At 38.2% G+C, this 16515-nt stretch overlaps 1 protein-coding gene across 1 annotated transcript in view; it reads right to left on the bottom strand.

The window, feature by feature from the left end:
• The window catches only part of RhoGAP15B (RhoGAP_ARAP and RA_ARAPs domain-containing protein RhoGAP15B), an 86266-nt gene that overhangs the window by 51784 nt on the left and 17967 nt on the right, over positions 1-16515 (bottom strand). The window contains exon 3 of the mRNA XM_028178548.2: positions 5115-5232. Within this exon, the coding sequence (XP_028034349.2) occupies positions 5115-5232 (118 nt within the window). The remainder of the gene's footprint in view (positions 1-5114; positions 5233-16515) is intronic.

Here is a 16515-nt window from a genome sequence, read left to right as displayed (position 1 = left end):
TTTTCATTACCCGAGTCGCTATCATCGTGATGAGTCGACATAGGGCTCATCGGTGTAGTTTACAACTCGGTCGGTTCGGTCTACTTTTTTGTCTATAATTAATTATTTTTTGAAGATATTCGATTCGTAGTAATCGAATGTAACTTTTTTCAATTACATAACATTAACATTCTTCTTCCCTGATCTTTTCTTACCCGGAGTCCGAAACACGGCGAGCAAGCCAGAGCCTTTAGCTTCGTTAATAATGCACCTAACAGTACTCACGGATGTTTTTGTTGCTTCGGAAGTCTGTTTTACTTTTTCCATATAATTCTTCCCCTGTTTTATAATGAAGCAATATACGTCGTACACAATTTTTCTACCCTTTCTTTTGAATACTACACCAGTTAGTCGCGGCATAGTGTATTTTTTATAAAAAATCAAAAAACACTCAACATATAGCAATGGCAACAAAGTCAACAAGCAATTATAACAAATAACTTAACGATTAATAACGATAGACTTTTCACTGTACGCAAGCGTACTTTTGGGAGCAAGCGGAACGAGGGCGCGGTGCGGGACGCAAGGTTCGACTGATCTACCAATAACGCGCTCGATACGATTTCCCCTGCCGTCGCGCCTCACCCTCACCACCAAAGTGATCTAAAATTCGGTTCTGCGCAGTCAAGGTCATTTGCTCAAGAAGTTTGCCGGTTACTATACCTGTTATTGTTACCGTTTCGAAGTACAGTCGTTTACTAATTCGTATAATAATACTAGCTGAAAAGGAAAAAAAATGTGGACATTTTTGGGACAAAAAACAATTTAATCTCTCTCTCTCGTGTCGGCTTACAAGACGACCTACCACCATCAACGATTTACGATATTCACCTTCGTTGATGGCATGAATAAATTGAAGTATAGTAGGCACTTATGCGCGGGCTCTCCTACAATTTAGTCGCAAATTGAAGGTTTCTCAGATTATTCCAATAAGTCAATTTAATTTTGCCTCGTCTCGTTTCATTGCGTTGCATTATTACATTTAATTAAATTTCATCCCAAAATCAATCTATATATTAATACGTGAAGCAAAAACTTTGTATCCCTTTTTACGAAAATTGCGCGGACGGAGGAGTATGAAATTTTCCACACTTATAGAGAATATAGAGAAGAAGTGCACAATGCTAATATTTTTTTTAAATAATGCATAAAAGATACATTAAATCAATAAAGAAAACATTACACACACTACATACCATGTATTTGACGCACACACGCATGCTTACTATTTATTGTCAAATTTTGTTCTTAGCGTCTGTTGTCAAATTGAGAATAGATTAAATATTGTTTGTCCTTTGTTAATATTTTTATAGTGTAGTCTTGGCGAAATTTTTGATTATAGAAGTATAAAATACAATCATAATAATGTACAAACTTACAATTCCAATTAATTATAGTCGAATTTTGACTACTGCGGGACCTCTAGTTTCAAATAAATTGCTTTATATAATATTAGGTCCTTTCATATGAAATTGGCGTTTTTACGGGAGGAATATAGTCAATTATTTTTTTGTGAAATATATTTAATTAATCAAAGTATGCACCGTTATTATCTATGCACTTTTGCCATCTTATAGGTTTCTTCATAGTTCATTGACTCATTTACTAAAAGAAACTATGGGGGCGAGAATCAATAAGCTCTTTGAAGGCGGTTTGGACTGCCGCATCAGAGTTGATTTTTTTCCTTGTAAGAAGTTGTCCTGAAATTCCTGAAAAAATTGTAATCAGTTGGAGCAAGGTCGGGGGAGTACGGTGGATATCCATGATGATTCCAATTATAGCTCATCTAACTTATTTGTTGTGCAGTGTGTGGTTTTACCTTGTCGTGAAACAGCAGTGGCATTTTTTTTTTTGTTAACGCTGGGGAATCCATTTACGGATACCCGGTCGAGGGGGGTAAGAGACCGGGTTATATCGGACTCCGGCGCCTCCAGAGAAGTACAGGGAGAAGAAGAAGACAGGGGTCCTTCTCTTCTCCCAATTTCTGCCGGGAGACTACGCCTTGAGAAAGGCGCGCGAGGCACTGCACGGCGTCAGCCACGCAAGAGCTACCCCGCAAAACCGACTACCAACTAAACCCCATCGAGCCGCACCACTCCGACTTCACGAAACCCACGGTACCGCACAGTGCGCGCCGAAGGCTCGCCGTCGCCGGTACTAATCCTGATAATAGGACGGCACTCCATCCCCGGGAAAATCCCGCAGGACGTCGTCTCGGAGACACACCGTGAGCGGTGCACAGGAGCCACCTTGCGCCGCCTCACCACCGGACCGACAGCCGGGTACCGGGCACCCCCGCACCCAGCACCCGACAGCCCCTACGGGAGATGAACGGGAGCTTCGCGCCCGTGCCGCCCACTCCGCCTTCTTCGCTGAGAATGAGAGAGGGATTGACTAATTTCGGTTGTTTAGCAGCTAGTTCTTCCTTCATGGTTTACAGTTACTGACAATATATATCTGCCGTAATTGTTTGGCTAGATTTTAGAAAGCTGTAGTGAATGACACCGGCGCTAGTCCACCAAACACTCACAAATAACTTTTTCTGAGTCAATTTTCGTCAAATCTCTAATTTTCCTTTCTCTCTTCTTCCTCGTTCCCTCACTGCTAAGGATCGCGATCACATGTGACTTTTCTCCAGCGTTCGGTCATGGGTGGCATGGACCTCACAGTATAGACTACTACCAACCGCTTTCTTAACCAGATCTGGCCATCTGCATGGTGTTCTGCCCACAGCGCGCTTGCCTTCTACGGGAGCCAAAATGATGAACTTCTCAAATTCATGTCTGGGAGACCGCATGATGTGTCCGAAGAATCTCTTGGCAGATTGTAGAGAATATTTTTTGGATGTTTACCTCAATTAAATTTTTAATTTAAATAACCAGAACCTAAACGCCTAAACAATAAAAAAGCAACCTTTTTGTTTAGGTGGGTTAGATAAGCTTAAATTTTGCTTTGAGCAGTATCGGTACCTTCGATTAACGTTTTCAAATCTGAATCGCGATTTATGCCACAATAACAAAAAAATAACTATATTTTTACAAAACGTTTCATGGAACAATTTAACATCGCAGATAAAACAAATCAATATTTAAGTTATCTAGCTCTATTGTGTTGTAGGAGGCACCTCGCGCCCTTATAACGCCTGAAAGGCACGCCACATTCACGTGACAATATCTCGAGCTAGAAAAATATGAAAAATGTGAATGTGGAGGCGATTCGAATGTTGTTCAAAGGCTCCCAACTCTACGTTTAATAAATAAATACAATATCGTCTTGTTGTCGTGGAAGTGAACTAGCACTGCATCTTTTGCTTTTGCCGGCCGTTGGGTGCCATGTCCCAGGTTCAGCTACAGGGGACGGCATTAGGGATTTGGGGGCTACCGATTAGGCGTCGTGGTTTTGCACTCGGTCGACTGTCGGCCAAGCCTGTCATTCTTTCAGCCATATTTTGAGCACCGGGGGTCTTACCTTGACCAGCCGAGACCGCGAAAAGTAAACCTATATCATAAATTATCGATCCCAAGCAGCGGCACACCGTGAAGGGATAAGTGGCTGCAGGGAGTGCAGTCGTTAGTGCGTACTCTGTCGGAATACCGGTCAACCGTCTGATGGATAGTACTCCCCAATCATTTCTGCGATGAGCACTGAGGCACCTGTGCAAGGTGCTCGTAGTAGGGACGTCGACGATGGCCGCGTGGGCGCCGATACTCGCGCGTCTCGTGAACGTAGAATCGTAGGCCAACTGGTCCCGGGGCACTATGCTTCGCGTCTTCGAAATCACGATGGCCCGGGTAGACAGTCAAGCTTCGCATGGCAGGGCGCACTGGTGGATACATAAGATTACGCTCCTTCGAGAGGAAAGAGCACGCCGAAGCGCCCGGCACCACCCCGCCACCTTCGCTATGTGGCCTTCGCCGAGACGGCGACCTGGCTGTATTTATACACAAACTGCCGTCAGAAGCAGGACGCCCTGAGGCTGACCATCAGGGAGGCCAAGTCTCAGAGCATGAAAACGCTCCTGAAGATTCTCGACCAGGACCGCTGGGATCGCCTATACAAAAAAGTCCACAAGAAAATACGGCCATGGGCACTCCTGGTGACTGAGCGTCTCAAGGCTCGGCAGCTGCGAGATATTGTCAGAGAGCACTTTTATTCGGACTATGTTCCTCCATTCATTCCTGTCTTCGCGCAGTACATAGCGACACTTAGGACGTTGGAGTCCAATGTCGTTTTCATTTAATCAAACCTGCCCGTGGGACTACACTCACTTGTCCCCTTTTCTTCCACCCACCCCCAAAATATGGAAATTGGTTAATATTGTCGATGTTGATTCTGGAAGTATCAGGTATAATGACTCGTCTGCAAGACTTCTTTTAGATACTTTTTTATATTTTTTATATTTTATATACTTTTTTAAAATATTGGTTTTAATAAATTTTAATAACTTAATAAAAATTGTTAAAAAAAATATTGAGGTATCCTCAAATAGTCGTAGATAATTAATTAGTTACGAGTATACTCATAATAATTCGAATTGATTACAATTTATAATACTTAATGTTAGGGTTTTTCTTTTGCATTATACACAAACACACGCATATGACAAGGAACATTACACTCAGACGCCAAATATGATATATTTGAATTAAATATACTGATTCCAAGCGGGAACCTATCTCAGACCCGCGGTATAGTGGTCAGGGACACCATTGCAGGAACAGGGAGTACTAGAACAACGACGCGATCGGACTTAGTTTTCCATTTTCTATTTCGAAGTTTCGTATTAACTTTGCAAGCATTTCGTATATTGTTTTTATTTTTTATTTTATTTATAACTTCTTCTTCTATACTAGAAAGTATAAAGGCGGACTTAATGCCATAGGCATTCTCTAACAGTCTAACGTCAACAGTGCAGAGATGAAGCTTGGTAGGTGTATGTAGGTATTATCCTTTATGTCTAGTCATAATTACTTGGTCTGCTTCGGAAAGAATAGCACGAGGAATGTCATGTGTTTTCGTTGTTCCGTATTTTGTTTCAAAATCTTGTAAGTTCAGTATTGTATATACGCACTTACCGACACATCTTGTCTTCCTAAGATCTACGGTGCATACATTAGAGTCTTTGGTCGTGTAGACTAAGACACGTCGTACAAGTATCAGCCAAGCGCCACGCCATTCTCCGGATACCCCTTCCTGTAGACAAGCATACACTGTTTATTTCTAGTAAGTTAATATAATTAATCAATGAACTTGGATTAGATCTGTAGTCTAAAAACATAATTTAACCTAAACCATCCCGACGAAGATGTTGAATACTACAAAAATAACATTTAATGTATTATGTACTAGATAACCCGGTGAACTTCATATCAACCACATGTTTTGAATAAAATGTGGTGTGTATAAAATTAATATAATTCTTTTATCTACATTATTAAATGCAACACAGTTAGGTATACACTTAACAAATTTAAAGCTTCTTTTTTATCTTTTTTTTATAATTATATAAAGATGAACTCCGAGTCGAGAACATGCGACATATAATTAATTGCCCATGGGCGAAATAAGGAAATTTCAAGTTGATTCCGCAAACGAGTAACGACTGGTCTTGCGATTTATATATGGTCATCGCAAAGGCCAGATGCACGGGAAATTGCAGACGCTTAAAATCAAATAACAAATATGTTAGAATTGTCGGTAATGGTATACGCGGAATCAAGACATCTCCTTTGTATTTTGTCTTGAAGATCTTGTCCTCGATGACATTACTCATTAGTTTTTTCACAGCCAGTCTCGTTCCATTTATTCCACAGTCGAGGGTGATTAATGTTACGCAATATAACCAAAACTGATCCTACTTTTAATTGTAATTTGTGAGGTAGTAGTAGTGCAGGTAAATTCAGGAGATTCAAAACTCTGTGGGATAGTTTACTACGTCATCCTAATTTAGGACTGCGTTAACTGATTTGTCAGAAAACAACTCTTCTGGAAGAAAGTTCTGCTGGTCGCATTGAAATCATCGACATCTTTGTTTTTGGCCGCCAATATTGCTCGTACACTCTGCCTATTTAGCTGGAATAGCCAGTTAGGCTGTCAGCGAATAGGTAAGAAAAAAACTGCGTATTATGGTTTCTGAACAACAGTTTAGTTGTTGTTCTATGTCCGCTAGAACACGCTGAATAAGCTCTTTTGCTTTTTTGAGTCTTTTAATCTGTTTAGCCACGAATCTATGGATTTACGCCCTGTTTCCAAGGAAAATTTCGCCACTGCTTGCTCCAAAGATTTTTAAGAACAGAACTGAGAGCAGGCCATGTCCACTATAGCTGACCATAATTCAGTCCATAATGAAGTCTAAAGGGTTGAAGTCCGGGATAGATGAGGGTCAGTCTTCAGCTCTTATAAAGCCCTGAATTTTGGTTTCAAGCCAGGCTTGGGTTGTTCGTGCCTTGTAACCAGGTGCAGAAGCCTGCTGGAAAGTCCACTGTATATTTTTAAAAAGTGTATTGCTGAGAGGTTTCATAACATGATCTAAGATTTTATCTTGATACACTTTGGCTGAAGTTTTCACTCCTGTATCACTAGTTTTGTGAATCCTTGATAAGACACTGCCCACCAAACCATCACTGACGCAGGATGATGACCACGTTGTACGTTTCCGACCACTTGAGCAGCTCCTTTAGAACTATGAGCGTACACTTTATCATTTTGCTTATTGTGGTGTTCTTCAATCGTGAAATTTTTTTTATCGGTAAACAGGATATTTCTGTTTCTTTCACCTGCGTATCACGACAGAAGTTTTGATTGATCCACTCTCTTTAATTGAAAAGATTTGTTTAGGACATTTCCTGTATATCGACGATAAGCACCAAGCTTCAGGTCTTGTTTTATAAAACGCGACAGAGTCCTAGCGGGAATCTTCAATTCTTCCGATAAGATTTTTTGCTTCCTGATGGGGTTTTGACGAATTCTGGCTTTAACAGCACTAACAGCCTTTTTAGTTCTGACAGCACCCGGCCGCCCCGATCTTTTCTGGTCTTCGACAGACTAAGTGTTGTTGTATTTTATGATGGTACGATATAGGAACATACGGCTGATAACAAGCTTTTGAATTGTCTAGAATATGACCGACGGCTCCACACTCACTTTGTGCAAGGCGATCACTGCGATACTATTTTCTTTAACACCCCATTCCATAATTCATTGTAATTTGATAATGAACACGAAAAACTATGTGAAATGGCCCAAAATCTAAAGAAGTTTTTAAAATAATATACATGTTCCAAATTAAAATAGTTAAAAATTTGAAAAAAAAAAGAAAAGTTTTAATGTAACAGAATTTATGGCCAGACTAGTTACATTTGTGTTTAATATTGAAATTTATAACTCCATTTATTTACAAAATTTAAACATAATATTAAGTTAAATACTTAAGTAGCATGATTATTTATTCATTGATCCCTATTTTTACGACAAAAAAAAATACTGTCTAGATATTTACTATATTTCCTTAGTGCTATTGTTTTAGAGAAATTCAAAATTAAATAATGCATTCCAAAAAATTTTTGGTGATGTATCAGCAATTGGTAATACTAAAAAGTTTGCAGCGAGACCCGGGACCAAAACGATATCTCGGATGCCGTTTGGTCAAAAACGGTGACGCAGAAGAGATGGTCGCCTGGTCGAAGTGTCCGCGGCTACTTTCTGCGATGTTTGGTTATTCACGTTATAAATTATAAAACATTGTAGGAAAGCAATAGGAGGAGAATATTACTTAGAGGCTTATAACATTAATCTTACGTTCTATCGCATCTTGGGTCTGTTTTCAAGTTAATTAACTACACAAAGAAAATATATTATAGACTAAGCTTTTTGCACTCCGCTCCTCGAATTACTAAGAGCCAGACTAAATCAAAATTGCATATTAGATCAAATTCCTTTTGCGCGTCATTCGCTCCAGCCAAATTAAATTATGTCTTATTTCTAAATTAAAAGGTCGAAATATTGTGAAATTGTTAACGCGAATGAAATGAAATATGAATTTGCTTATGTGCTATGAACTTATATGCTATTTACTTTTTTGTTATAGTTACTATTACACTACAAAAGTATGAATAAATAGCCGGTCATAAAAGTGGCGAAAAAAAAAAAAAAAGACCTGTAACGTACTGATATCATTCATAGCCACTAAGTCTACTACTTCGTTATAACATGATATGAAAATAATTTATTGGTATCTAGAGAAGGGAACTAACTATACATCGAAAGAGTGAGTAGGATAGCGATGAGTCACCCTCATCACTGTTCTACTCTGTCGCTTGAATGCTTAAAATGCAAATTAAAAAAACCGATCACGGACGGTGCGCCTTCATTCGCATGCGCATAAACATAAATATTCAGTTTCAGCGTTGTTGCGGGAAAGTAAATCTGACGCAGCCATGTGTCAAAAAAAATGTTTGTGGAAAATCTGGTGGAAAAAATAATTGGTGGAAGGACCTCTTGTGAGTGCGCGCAGGTAGGTCGCCACCACCCTGCCTATTTCTGCCGTGAAGCAGTAATGCGTTTCGGTTTGAATGGTGGGGCAGCCGTTGTAACTATACTTGAAACCTTAGAACTTATATCTCAAGGTGGGTGGCTCATTTACGTATAGATGTCTATGGGCTCCAGTAACCACTTAACACCAGGTTTTTTTTCTTTTTTTTTTATTGTACTTGTAGGCAGACGAGCATACGGCCCACCTGATGGTGAGTGGTTACCGTCGCCCATGGACTTCAGCAATGCCAGGGGCAGAGCCAAGCCGCTGCCTACCGTTTAATACTCTCCACAAGCCTCGTTTGAAGAAGGACATGTCATAGCGCTCGGGAAACACCGTGGAGGGGAGCTCATTCCATAGCCGGATGGTATGTGGCAAAAAAGACCTCTGGAAACGCACTGTGGATGACCGCAGTGGTGGGCTGTGAGCTCGTCCATTCATCTAAGCAATTAAAAAATCTATGAAGTAGATGATACCATTGCAAGCAGACTAGTTTACTCCGGTGAGTAGTTTAACTAATAAAAGGCACGCTTCTTGAACCACCACAACGCTACCACGACCCGCTATAACTAACTGTACAGAGGTTTTCATTACACGAACAATGGTTGAACTTCGTCTCTGAACATTTGTTTTAGATTCGACAGTTTCAACGGAAACTTACAAAATTCACCGACAATTTATTCAGTGTGTGTATGTTGGATTTACGTATTTCCCTAGCGTTAACTTGCGAGAACGGATTTCGTTTAGTAAACAGATGGGTTGGCTTTAATTTGTCAGCATCAGAGTAGCGTTGCACCTGGCGATATACGTATACTTGATTATGCGCACCATTTTCTAGAATTACACGCAAACATACAAATGTTTTCAAAGTATGTGTGATTTATAAAACCAACATACTCATATAAAATCTACTCATAGTGCCCATTTGATTCAAGGATCTGACATAGATCGCGGGTTCGCAAAATATAAACTTGTATCGAATTCACAAAGTATTTTTGCTTATCGCTAAGTACTTTTTAGAGTGTGAGAAAGCAGTCAATAAAACAACAATCTGAAAACAGTGCGACGCGACGATATTGAACAATAGGGGACTTAAAAAAATCATTACATTGTTCGATTTAAAAGAAAAAGTTGTTCAAGCAACTATAATACATTTTTGCTTTAAATATTCTTTGCACGTGGGTATCTCATTCTGTTTATTGTTTACTTTTGAATTTGCCTTAATAACTCAATCCGCCGGAATGAGGAACGATTAAGTCCATTTGAGTAATAAGTTAAAAAATTGGTGCGCTAAATTTTAAAACACATTTGCATTTTCCAGTTGCATACAACTACACAGTTGAACAACAAATTAATTGGACTTCAGTTACGTGGCGTTGCACGGCTTAAATTCGGTAGAACGCTATTTCTATTCAATTCCACTTTTAATTAAAATTCGGTAAACGACTCTGTCCGCGTTGTACAGGTGAAAATTTGAGAATGAATTGCGAGGTTTCTTTTTTTGTTCATGGATTGAAGCTGGAACAGGTCATGCCTTTAAAACAGGTTTGTAATTTCGTGAGTTTTTGATTATTTTGAAAAATGTTTGACATTTAATCTCACCGAATTATTATCAAATTGGCAAACAAAAATGTGAATCATGTAAATCGTGAAACTGTCTATATTAGTAGGCAATATTAAAATAAAACGCAAAAATAATGAGAAATCCTGTATGCATCAACTTTGTTACAGGACATATTGTAAGCTCACACGCGTGGGTAGCACCACCTTTGCCAAATGCGGAGGCGCAGCGTGGTGCGCCACCCACGGTGTGCGTCCCGAGACGACGTCCTTAGGGATTTTCTCGGAGATGAAATCTCGCCCTGTCATCAGGACGGGTACGAATGGGCGGTGTTTTGGTGAGCACTATGCAGTACCGTAGGTTTCGTCTAGCCGGTAGGGAGGCATATACGCCTCTGAGAAATTGGAAGAAAACCTCGGTCTTCTTCTTCTCCCTCTTATTTTCTTGAGGCGCCGGAGTCCGACTAACCCGGTTAACCTCTCGATCGGATATTCGTAAACGGATTCTCCAACGGTAAAAAATTAATAAAAGGTAGCACCATCCTGCATATTTTGACCACGAGACGTTCCGGTTGTGGATAGAACAACCGCGTTATAATACAATTGAGGCTTCAAACTTAAGGTGCACAACAGAATTCACGTACATAACGTATCTATAGACACTACGGGAGCCTATGCTCTAATAATCATTTAACACTAGATGGGCCGTGAGCAAGTTAAAAAATCTACGCAATAAGTTGCGGAAACAACATCGAACGTGTCAAAAAACAGCAAATGACTTATTGCGTTCAGCGTAAACAGCCAACACTAACAAGTTAGACATGTAATTTAAAATACGTGTATAAAACATAAGCATTATTGTTTGAAGTCGAGTTCGATTCTCACGTTAAATAATTATTAATGTTCCAGCGGTATAACTGAACACTGTTAATAAGGTGAATGACATTGCAATTTTTTACGGCTTCAGATTTTTACTCTTTTGCACAAATAGTAACTGAATTTTCTAAGAGTTTTCATCTCATTTTATCGACTCTCTGGCTGGTGTTTGGACCACGGCGCGCTTGCCTTTCATGCGACCCGCAATTATGAGCTTCTCTAATTCATGTCTGGAGATCGCACGATGTTTTATATATGGGATAATAAAATATACAAATAGGGTTCATTACAAAACAACGTACTGTGAGTTGAGAGAAAATTTAACGTAATCCTATTTAATGAAGTCCAAAACAGAGGGAGACTAAAGCAGTTTACGCAGTGAAACACTCACTGTTCTACTTTACTTAAAATTAAATTATTACTTCTTTCTTGTGAAATTATCTGGAACTCGAGTTCTTAATTTTTAAAGAGATTAGTTTATAAGAATCAATGAGCAACTAAAAAAGATGCAAAATGCAGACTAAGGTTATTAAGACGTTAAATTGTTTTTCAATTAACCAATATACTGTTTCCTGATGGGAATGCGGCCGTGTCTATCTGTCGATTTCAATTATTACTCGACGCTATGCAATTAGGGGATCCATACCTAGACACTACTATATGTATATGTCACCTCTTATTGTGTCTGCGTATGTCTGAACACCGCGGAGTCACTTTAACGAAATCATTGTATTTCGAAGCCCCGAACAAAGCATGTAACGTGGTAAATAAGTAATACGTTTGTAATTAAGCGTTAATTTTATTATACTTAAGTTTTATTATGTTAGCTTACCACGCCGTATTGTGACATACATATTATGATGTTAAGCTAAACGCTTTGATAAATGCCTTTTTTTGGTTAAACGAATACAGAAATGAAATATGTGTAAACGAGCAATTCTTTTATCTATCATCCTCTATTTTATCCTCGGTTTCTCAGATTATATTATTTTCGTCTTTGTTTAGTAGCCATTAACGGGATATCAATAAAATAATTGAGAATGTTCAGTTCTTCTTTTTAAAATGTTATACTAACAACACAAAAGAGAAAATACCTAAATCTTTACGTCTGGCATACCAGTGTATACGTCTCAAAAAAGGTTTTAGCAATTGGGATACATTTTGTATTTAGCCATGGTTTGTTTTTAGATTTATTTATTTATCATCCCTGCAAAACAAAATGCACACACCAGCAACACTTTTATAACGCCATCTCGTAAATCCCTGATATACTTATATTGTTGCTATTAAATGTCGGCATAGTGTCCCGCAAAACTTTACGAGATGCCATTACAAAACAATGTTAACTAGGTACTAGAATTTATAGGTTGTTTCCGGATCAGTATTCTTATTTCTTGTATGAGATTATGTGAAACTAGCTTAAAATAATTTAAAGTATACGTTTACAATTTATTTACAAGGGATTTAAGATAATATCATTACCAATATTTAAAAGCACTGTATGTAGATAATATGTGTGCACATTGCAGTTATTTAACAGTTATATTTTATATTGTGTTTTGGTATTGAAGATTATTTACATGCTTTGCATGTGCACATTTTATTTTGACACTTTGACTAATTTTTTTTGGCAAATTCGGTGCATATAACTTCTTCGCGAATAAAATTTAAATTTTCCATTCTGCTTTCGCTTTCGATATATCTGCCGGTTGATTGTAGTTTATATTTTCTCATTTTTATTAAAACTTTTCGATACGTTTTCTGCACTTTTGGCTGGTTTATTTTTACAAAATAGGTCGTGAAAACGCACGCTACCGGAGCTGTGCGCCAATTAAAAGTAACTCTAGCAAACGCGCAACTTGCATCCCGACTAACACCGGAGTCAAGGCAACTAATTAAATTATTCAGAAGCTTCAGAGTCCGCTGTATTTAATGTATGGGAATTTCTATGTTGGGTATGGAGCTCAAGTTTTCAATCGAATTAAATTTTTTACGTACGCATATTATCAGTTATATGAAATTTATGAAGGAATCCGAAAATAGCGACGATTATAAGGTAACGTTACGAGAACATACTCAGGTCATAGAATTATTTATAAATAACTTGTTGGTTTAAACATAATAAACTATTGGTTTGTTCTAGAACGCTCAAGATTTTACTCTGAATTCAGAAATTAATGACACGATGCTCTGGATAATTTTACCTTTTAGCCTTTGTACACGCGACGCAGCTTATTCGCTATGCATGATCAATTTTGTTCAGTACTAATTCGCAATTCGCTTTGGCTCAGCAGCTTAAAACGTATTAAAGTTTGATCCCTTTGTGAATTTTTCAACGTTATATTGAAATATTGAATTATTATGGTCATCTCCTATTGACAAAGGGATTCAATGATGAACGAACACTAGTGACAGCAGATCATTATTTATACAATGCAAGATGAATATTTTTTGGGTTTAGAGAAATGGAACATACCGTTAATACTTTCAAATGAAATTAGTTAATTAATTACGCGTATTACAGTATTACATTGGAAATCATTTACATTTACGAGTGTGGCAACGAACTGTCACCACGTGACCGCGAAATCGATAAGACATTCCCCATCTTTACGTTCTGTTTATTTCCCGGTGATCCCTAGACACGGTACGAATATAGTAGCAACAAGTAACTTAAGAGATCGAGCAACAAGTCGAATGAAACGTACTTGTTGCCTTGTGGAAATGTTGTATAAAAGTACACAATGGCGTATTCGAGCGCGGTCCAAACGATATATTTTTTCCGTCGAATTAATCGTCAGCTGAGTTCAGAAACGCTTATGATTATAATTGGACATCATATAATTTCGAATTTTAAACTGAATCCATGAGAAACTTTCAAAAACACACAACTAGAAACAAAATGTTTGTAATTTTTTTTTTTATTGCTAGTAGTGTGGACGAGCTCACAGCCCACCTGGTGTTAAGTGGTTACTGGAGTCCATAGACATCTACGACGTAAATGCGCCACCCACCTTGAGATATAAGTTCTAAGGTCTCAAGTACAGTTACAACGGCAGCCCCACCCTTCAAACCGAAACGCATTAACTGCTTCACGGCAGAAATAGGCAGGGCGGTGGTACCTACCCGCGCGGACTCACAAGAGGTCCTACCATCAGTAATTACGCAAATTATAATTTTGCAGGTTTCATTTTTATTACACGACGTTATTCCTTCAACGTGGAAGTCAATCGTGAACATTTGTTGAGTACGTATTTCATTAGAAAAATTGGTACCCGCCTGAGATTCGAACACCGGTGCATCGGTCAACATGAATGCACCGGACGTTTCTGTCCATATGTGTGTTACTCATAATAATATCTGAGTATATGATAAAATAAATAGCATTTTTTAGCAACAGGTTTGTTGCTTCAAATTAATAAAGCTACTAGCCCTATTTTACAATTTGCCTGTGGGCGGGTATTGGACGATCGAGGCAAAATAGTTCAATTCCCTGATACCAAAGGCACAGCCCTAATACGATATTTCCGGAACGATGATGATCTGGCGACTTGACCGCTCCCAGGGAAATGTGTGTAATACATGACAACAAGAAATATTTATGGTAAACTAATCTTTTTTTTAATAAACAATCTTTTTTTTTCAGATTAATTGGAATGAAGAAAATTCAAGACACGATGCACGAGTTACCTTATGTGAGGATTATTTTGAAGGAAATCCACGAAAAAACCAAACAATCCTAATTTTATAAGAGGTTTCGCCATATACCTACACTGTTTAATGCAATTAACCACAGCAGGAGAAACTTTACAAGAAGGCCGAGAGATAAAGTTGAGCAAATAACAATAATATTTGCTTAGGTTCAAATCCTTCCCTTCTGCACCGGTACGCTATGATGGCCGTTTTGACGTTTGTCCACTCATGAAGTTTCTTATTAATAGTAATTATATTTGAAGAAGCAAATTACTGTTCTTTATTGTCAATAGTGACGTGCAGTTAGTCATAAAATTTATCGAATGAATTAGTCACAAAATTTACTTATTACATTGATTTCTAAAGTATTAGGGTCCCGCGAACATTTTTTTTTATAAGATTATAATTATTGGTGTACTTATTTACCACACAACAACACGGAATCTGCTTTTCGAAATTAAAATTAAAAAAAAATACATTTATTACGATCGTCATAAATCGTCCGTCGTGAATCTCAAAACGGAGGGCCAATTTTACCTATAACGTCAGTGGTTGAACGCGTAGCTGATGCTCTTAATATTGGATAATGAACTGTTAGACTAATAACTAAAGAAAAATATGGCGAGACTGGCACAGAAAAAAATAAACTTCACACACCAAAAAAAAAAAAGAGCAAAACCAGTCGTAGGCATCGATAGCTTTGATGCCGATGCCATTCGAAGACACGTGTACGACTACTATTTACGAGAGGAGTATCCAACAAGAAAAAAGTTAGTGCAATCACTGAAGGAAGCTGGATTATTCTTCGGTGGGGAAAGTTCTTTAACGAAGATTTTGAAGACCGTGGGATTTCGATACAAACAATGTAACAAACGCAAAAAATTGACGGAAAGATTTGGTATCATAATGGCAAGATATACTTTTTTACGGCAAGTGAAAGACATTGAAAATTGGTAAAATGTTGTGTTTTTGGATGAAACATGGCTTAATGCTAACTATACTGTAAGCCCTTCTTGAATCGATGACACTGCAGCATCTACATCCATAGTTCCTGTTGGAAAAGGATCGCGATTTATAATTTGTCACGCCGGAACCATCAACGGGTTTGTCAGAGGTTCTCTCATAGCTTTTGATTCAAAGACCACTGGAGACTTGAAGAAATGAAAGCAGAAAAGTTTACGAAATGGTTTACTTCAATGTTGTGTAGCCTCCCTGAACCATCTATTATAATTATGGACAGCGCCCCATACCACTCGATGCAAAGTGACAAGTCGCCTGCACTATCGCAAAAGAAAGCTGACACCGTCGCATGGCTTCAAAAAAATGGCGTAGAGGCAAACTTAAATATGTTAAAAGCGGAATTAGTACGTCTTTTAAAAGAAAACAAATCAACCAAGATACGATACATCATTGACAAAATAGCGTTAGAACATGGGCACAGAGTTATACGATTACCGCTTTACCATTGTGAATATAATGCAATTGAGTCGGTGTCGTCTCGAATTAAGGGACACGCTGCAAGACACAATACAAAACCTCCATTTACCACAACAAAAATGCTAAAAATACTAGAAGAAGCTTGTGAACATGTGACTAAAAGAGACTGGGAAAAGCTTATGAATAGAACCGTTAAATTAATAAGAGAAGATTATGAAAGAGATGTGAATATCAACAAATAATATTTTAGAAAACGAACTTATACTTAATGTAGGTGATGATAGCAGTGACGACAGTGAAAATAGGAGTATATATATATAGCCTTTTGTGACACCTTCTTTTGGTATCTTTTTATATTAATTTGTTTCTTGTGTGCATAT

Source organism: Bombyx mandarina, chromosome 01 (genome assembly GCF_030267445.1).
Source record: "Bombyx mandarina strain Sakado chromosome 01, ASM3026744v2".
Taxonomy (NCBI): domain Eukaryota; kingdom Metazoa; phylum Arthropoda; class Insecta; order Lepidoptera; family Bombycidae; genus Bombyx; species Bombyx mandarina.
This window is presented reverse-complemented; position numbering and strand designations above follow the sequence as displayed.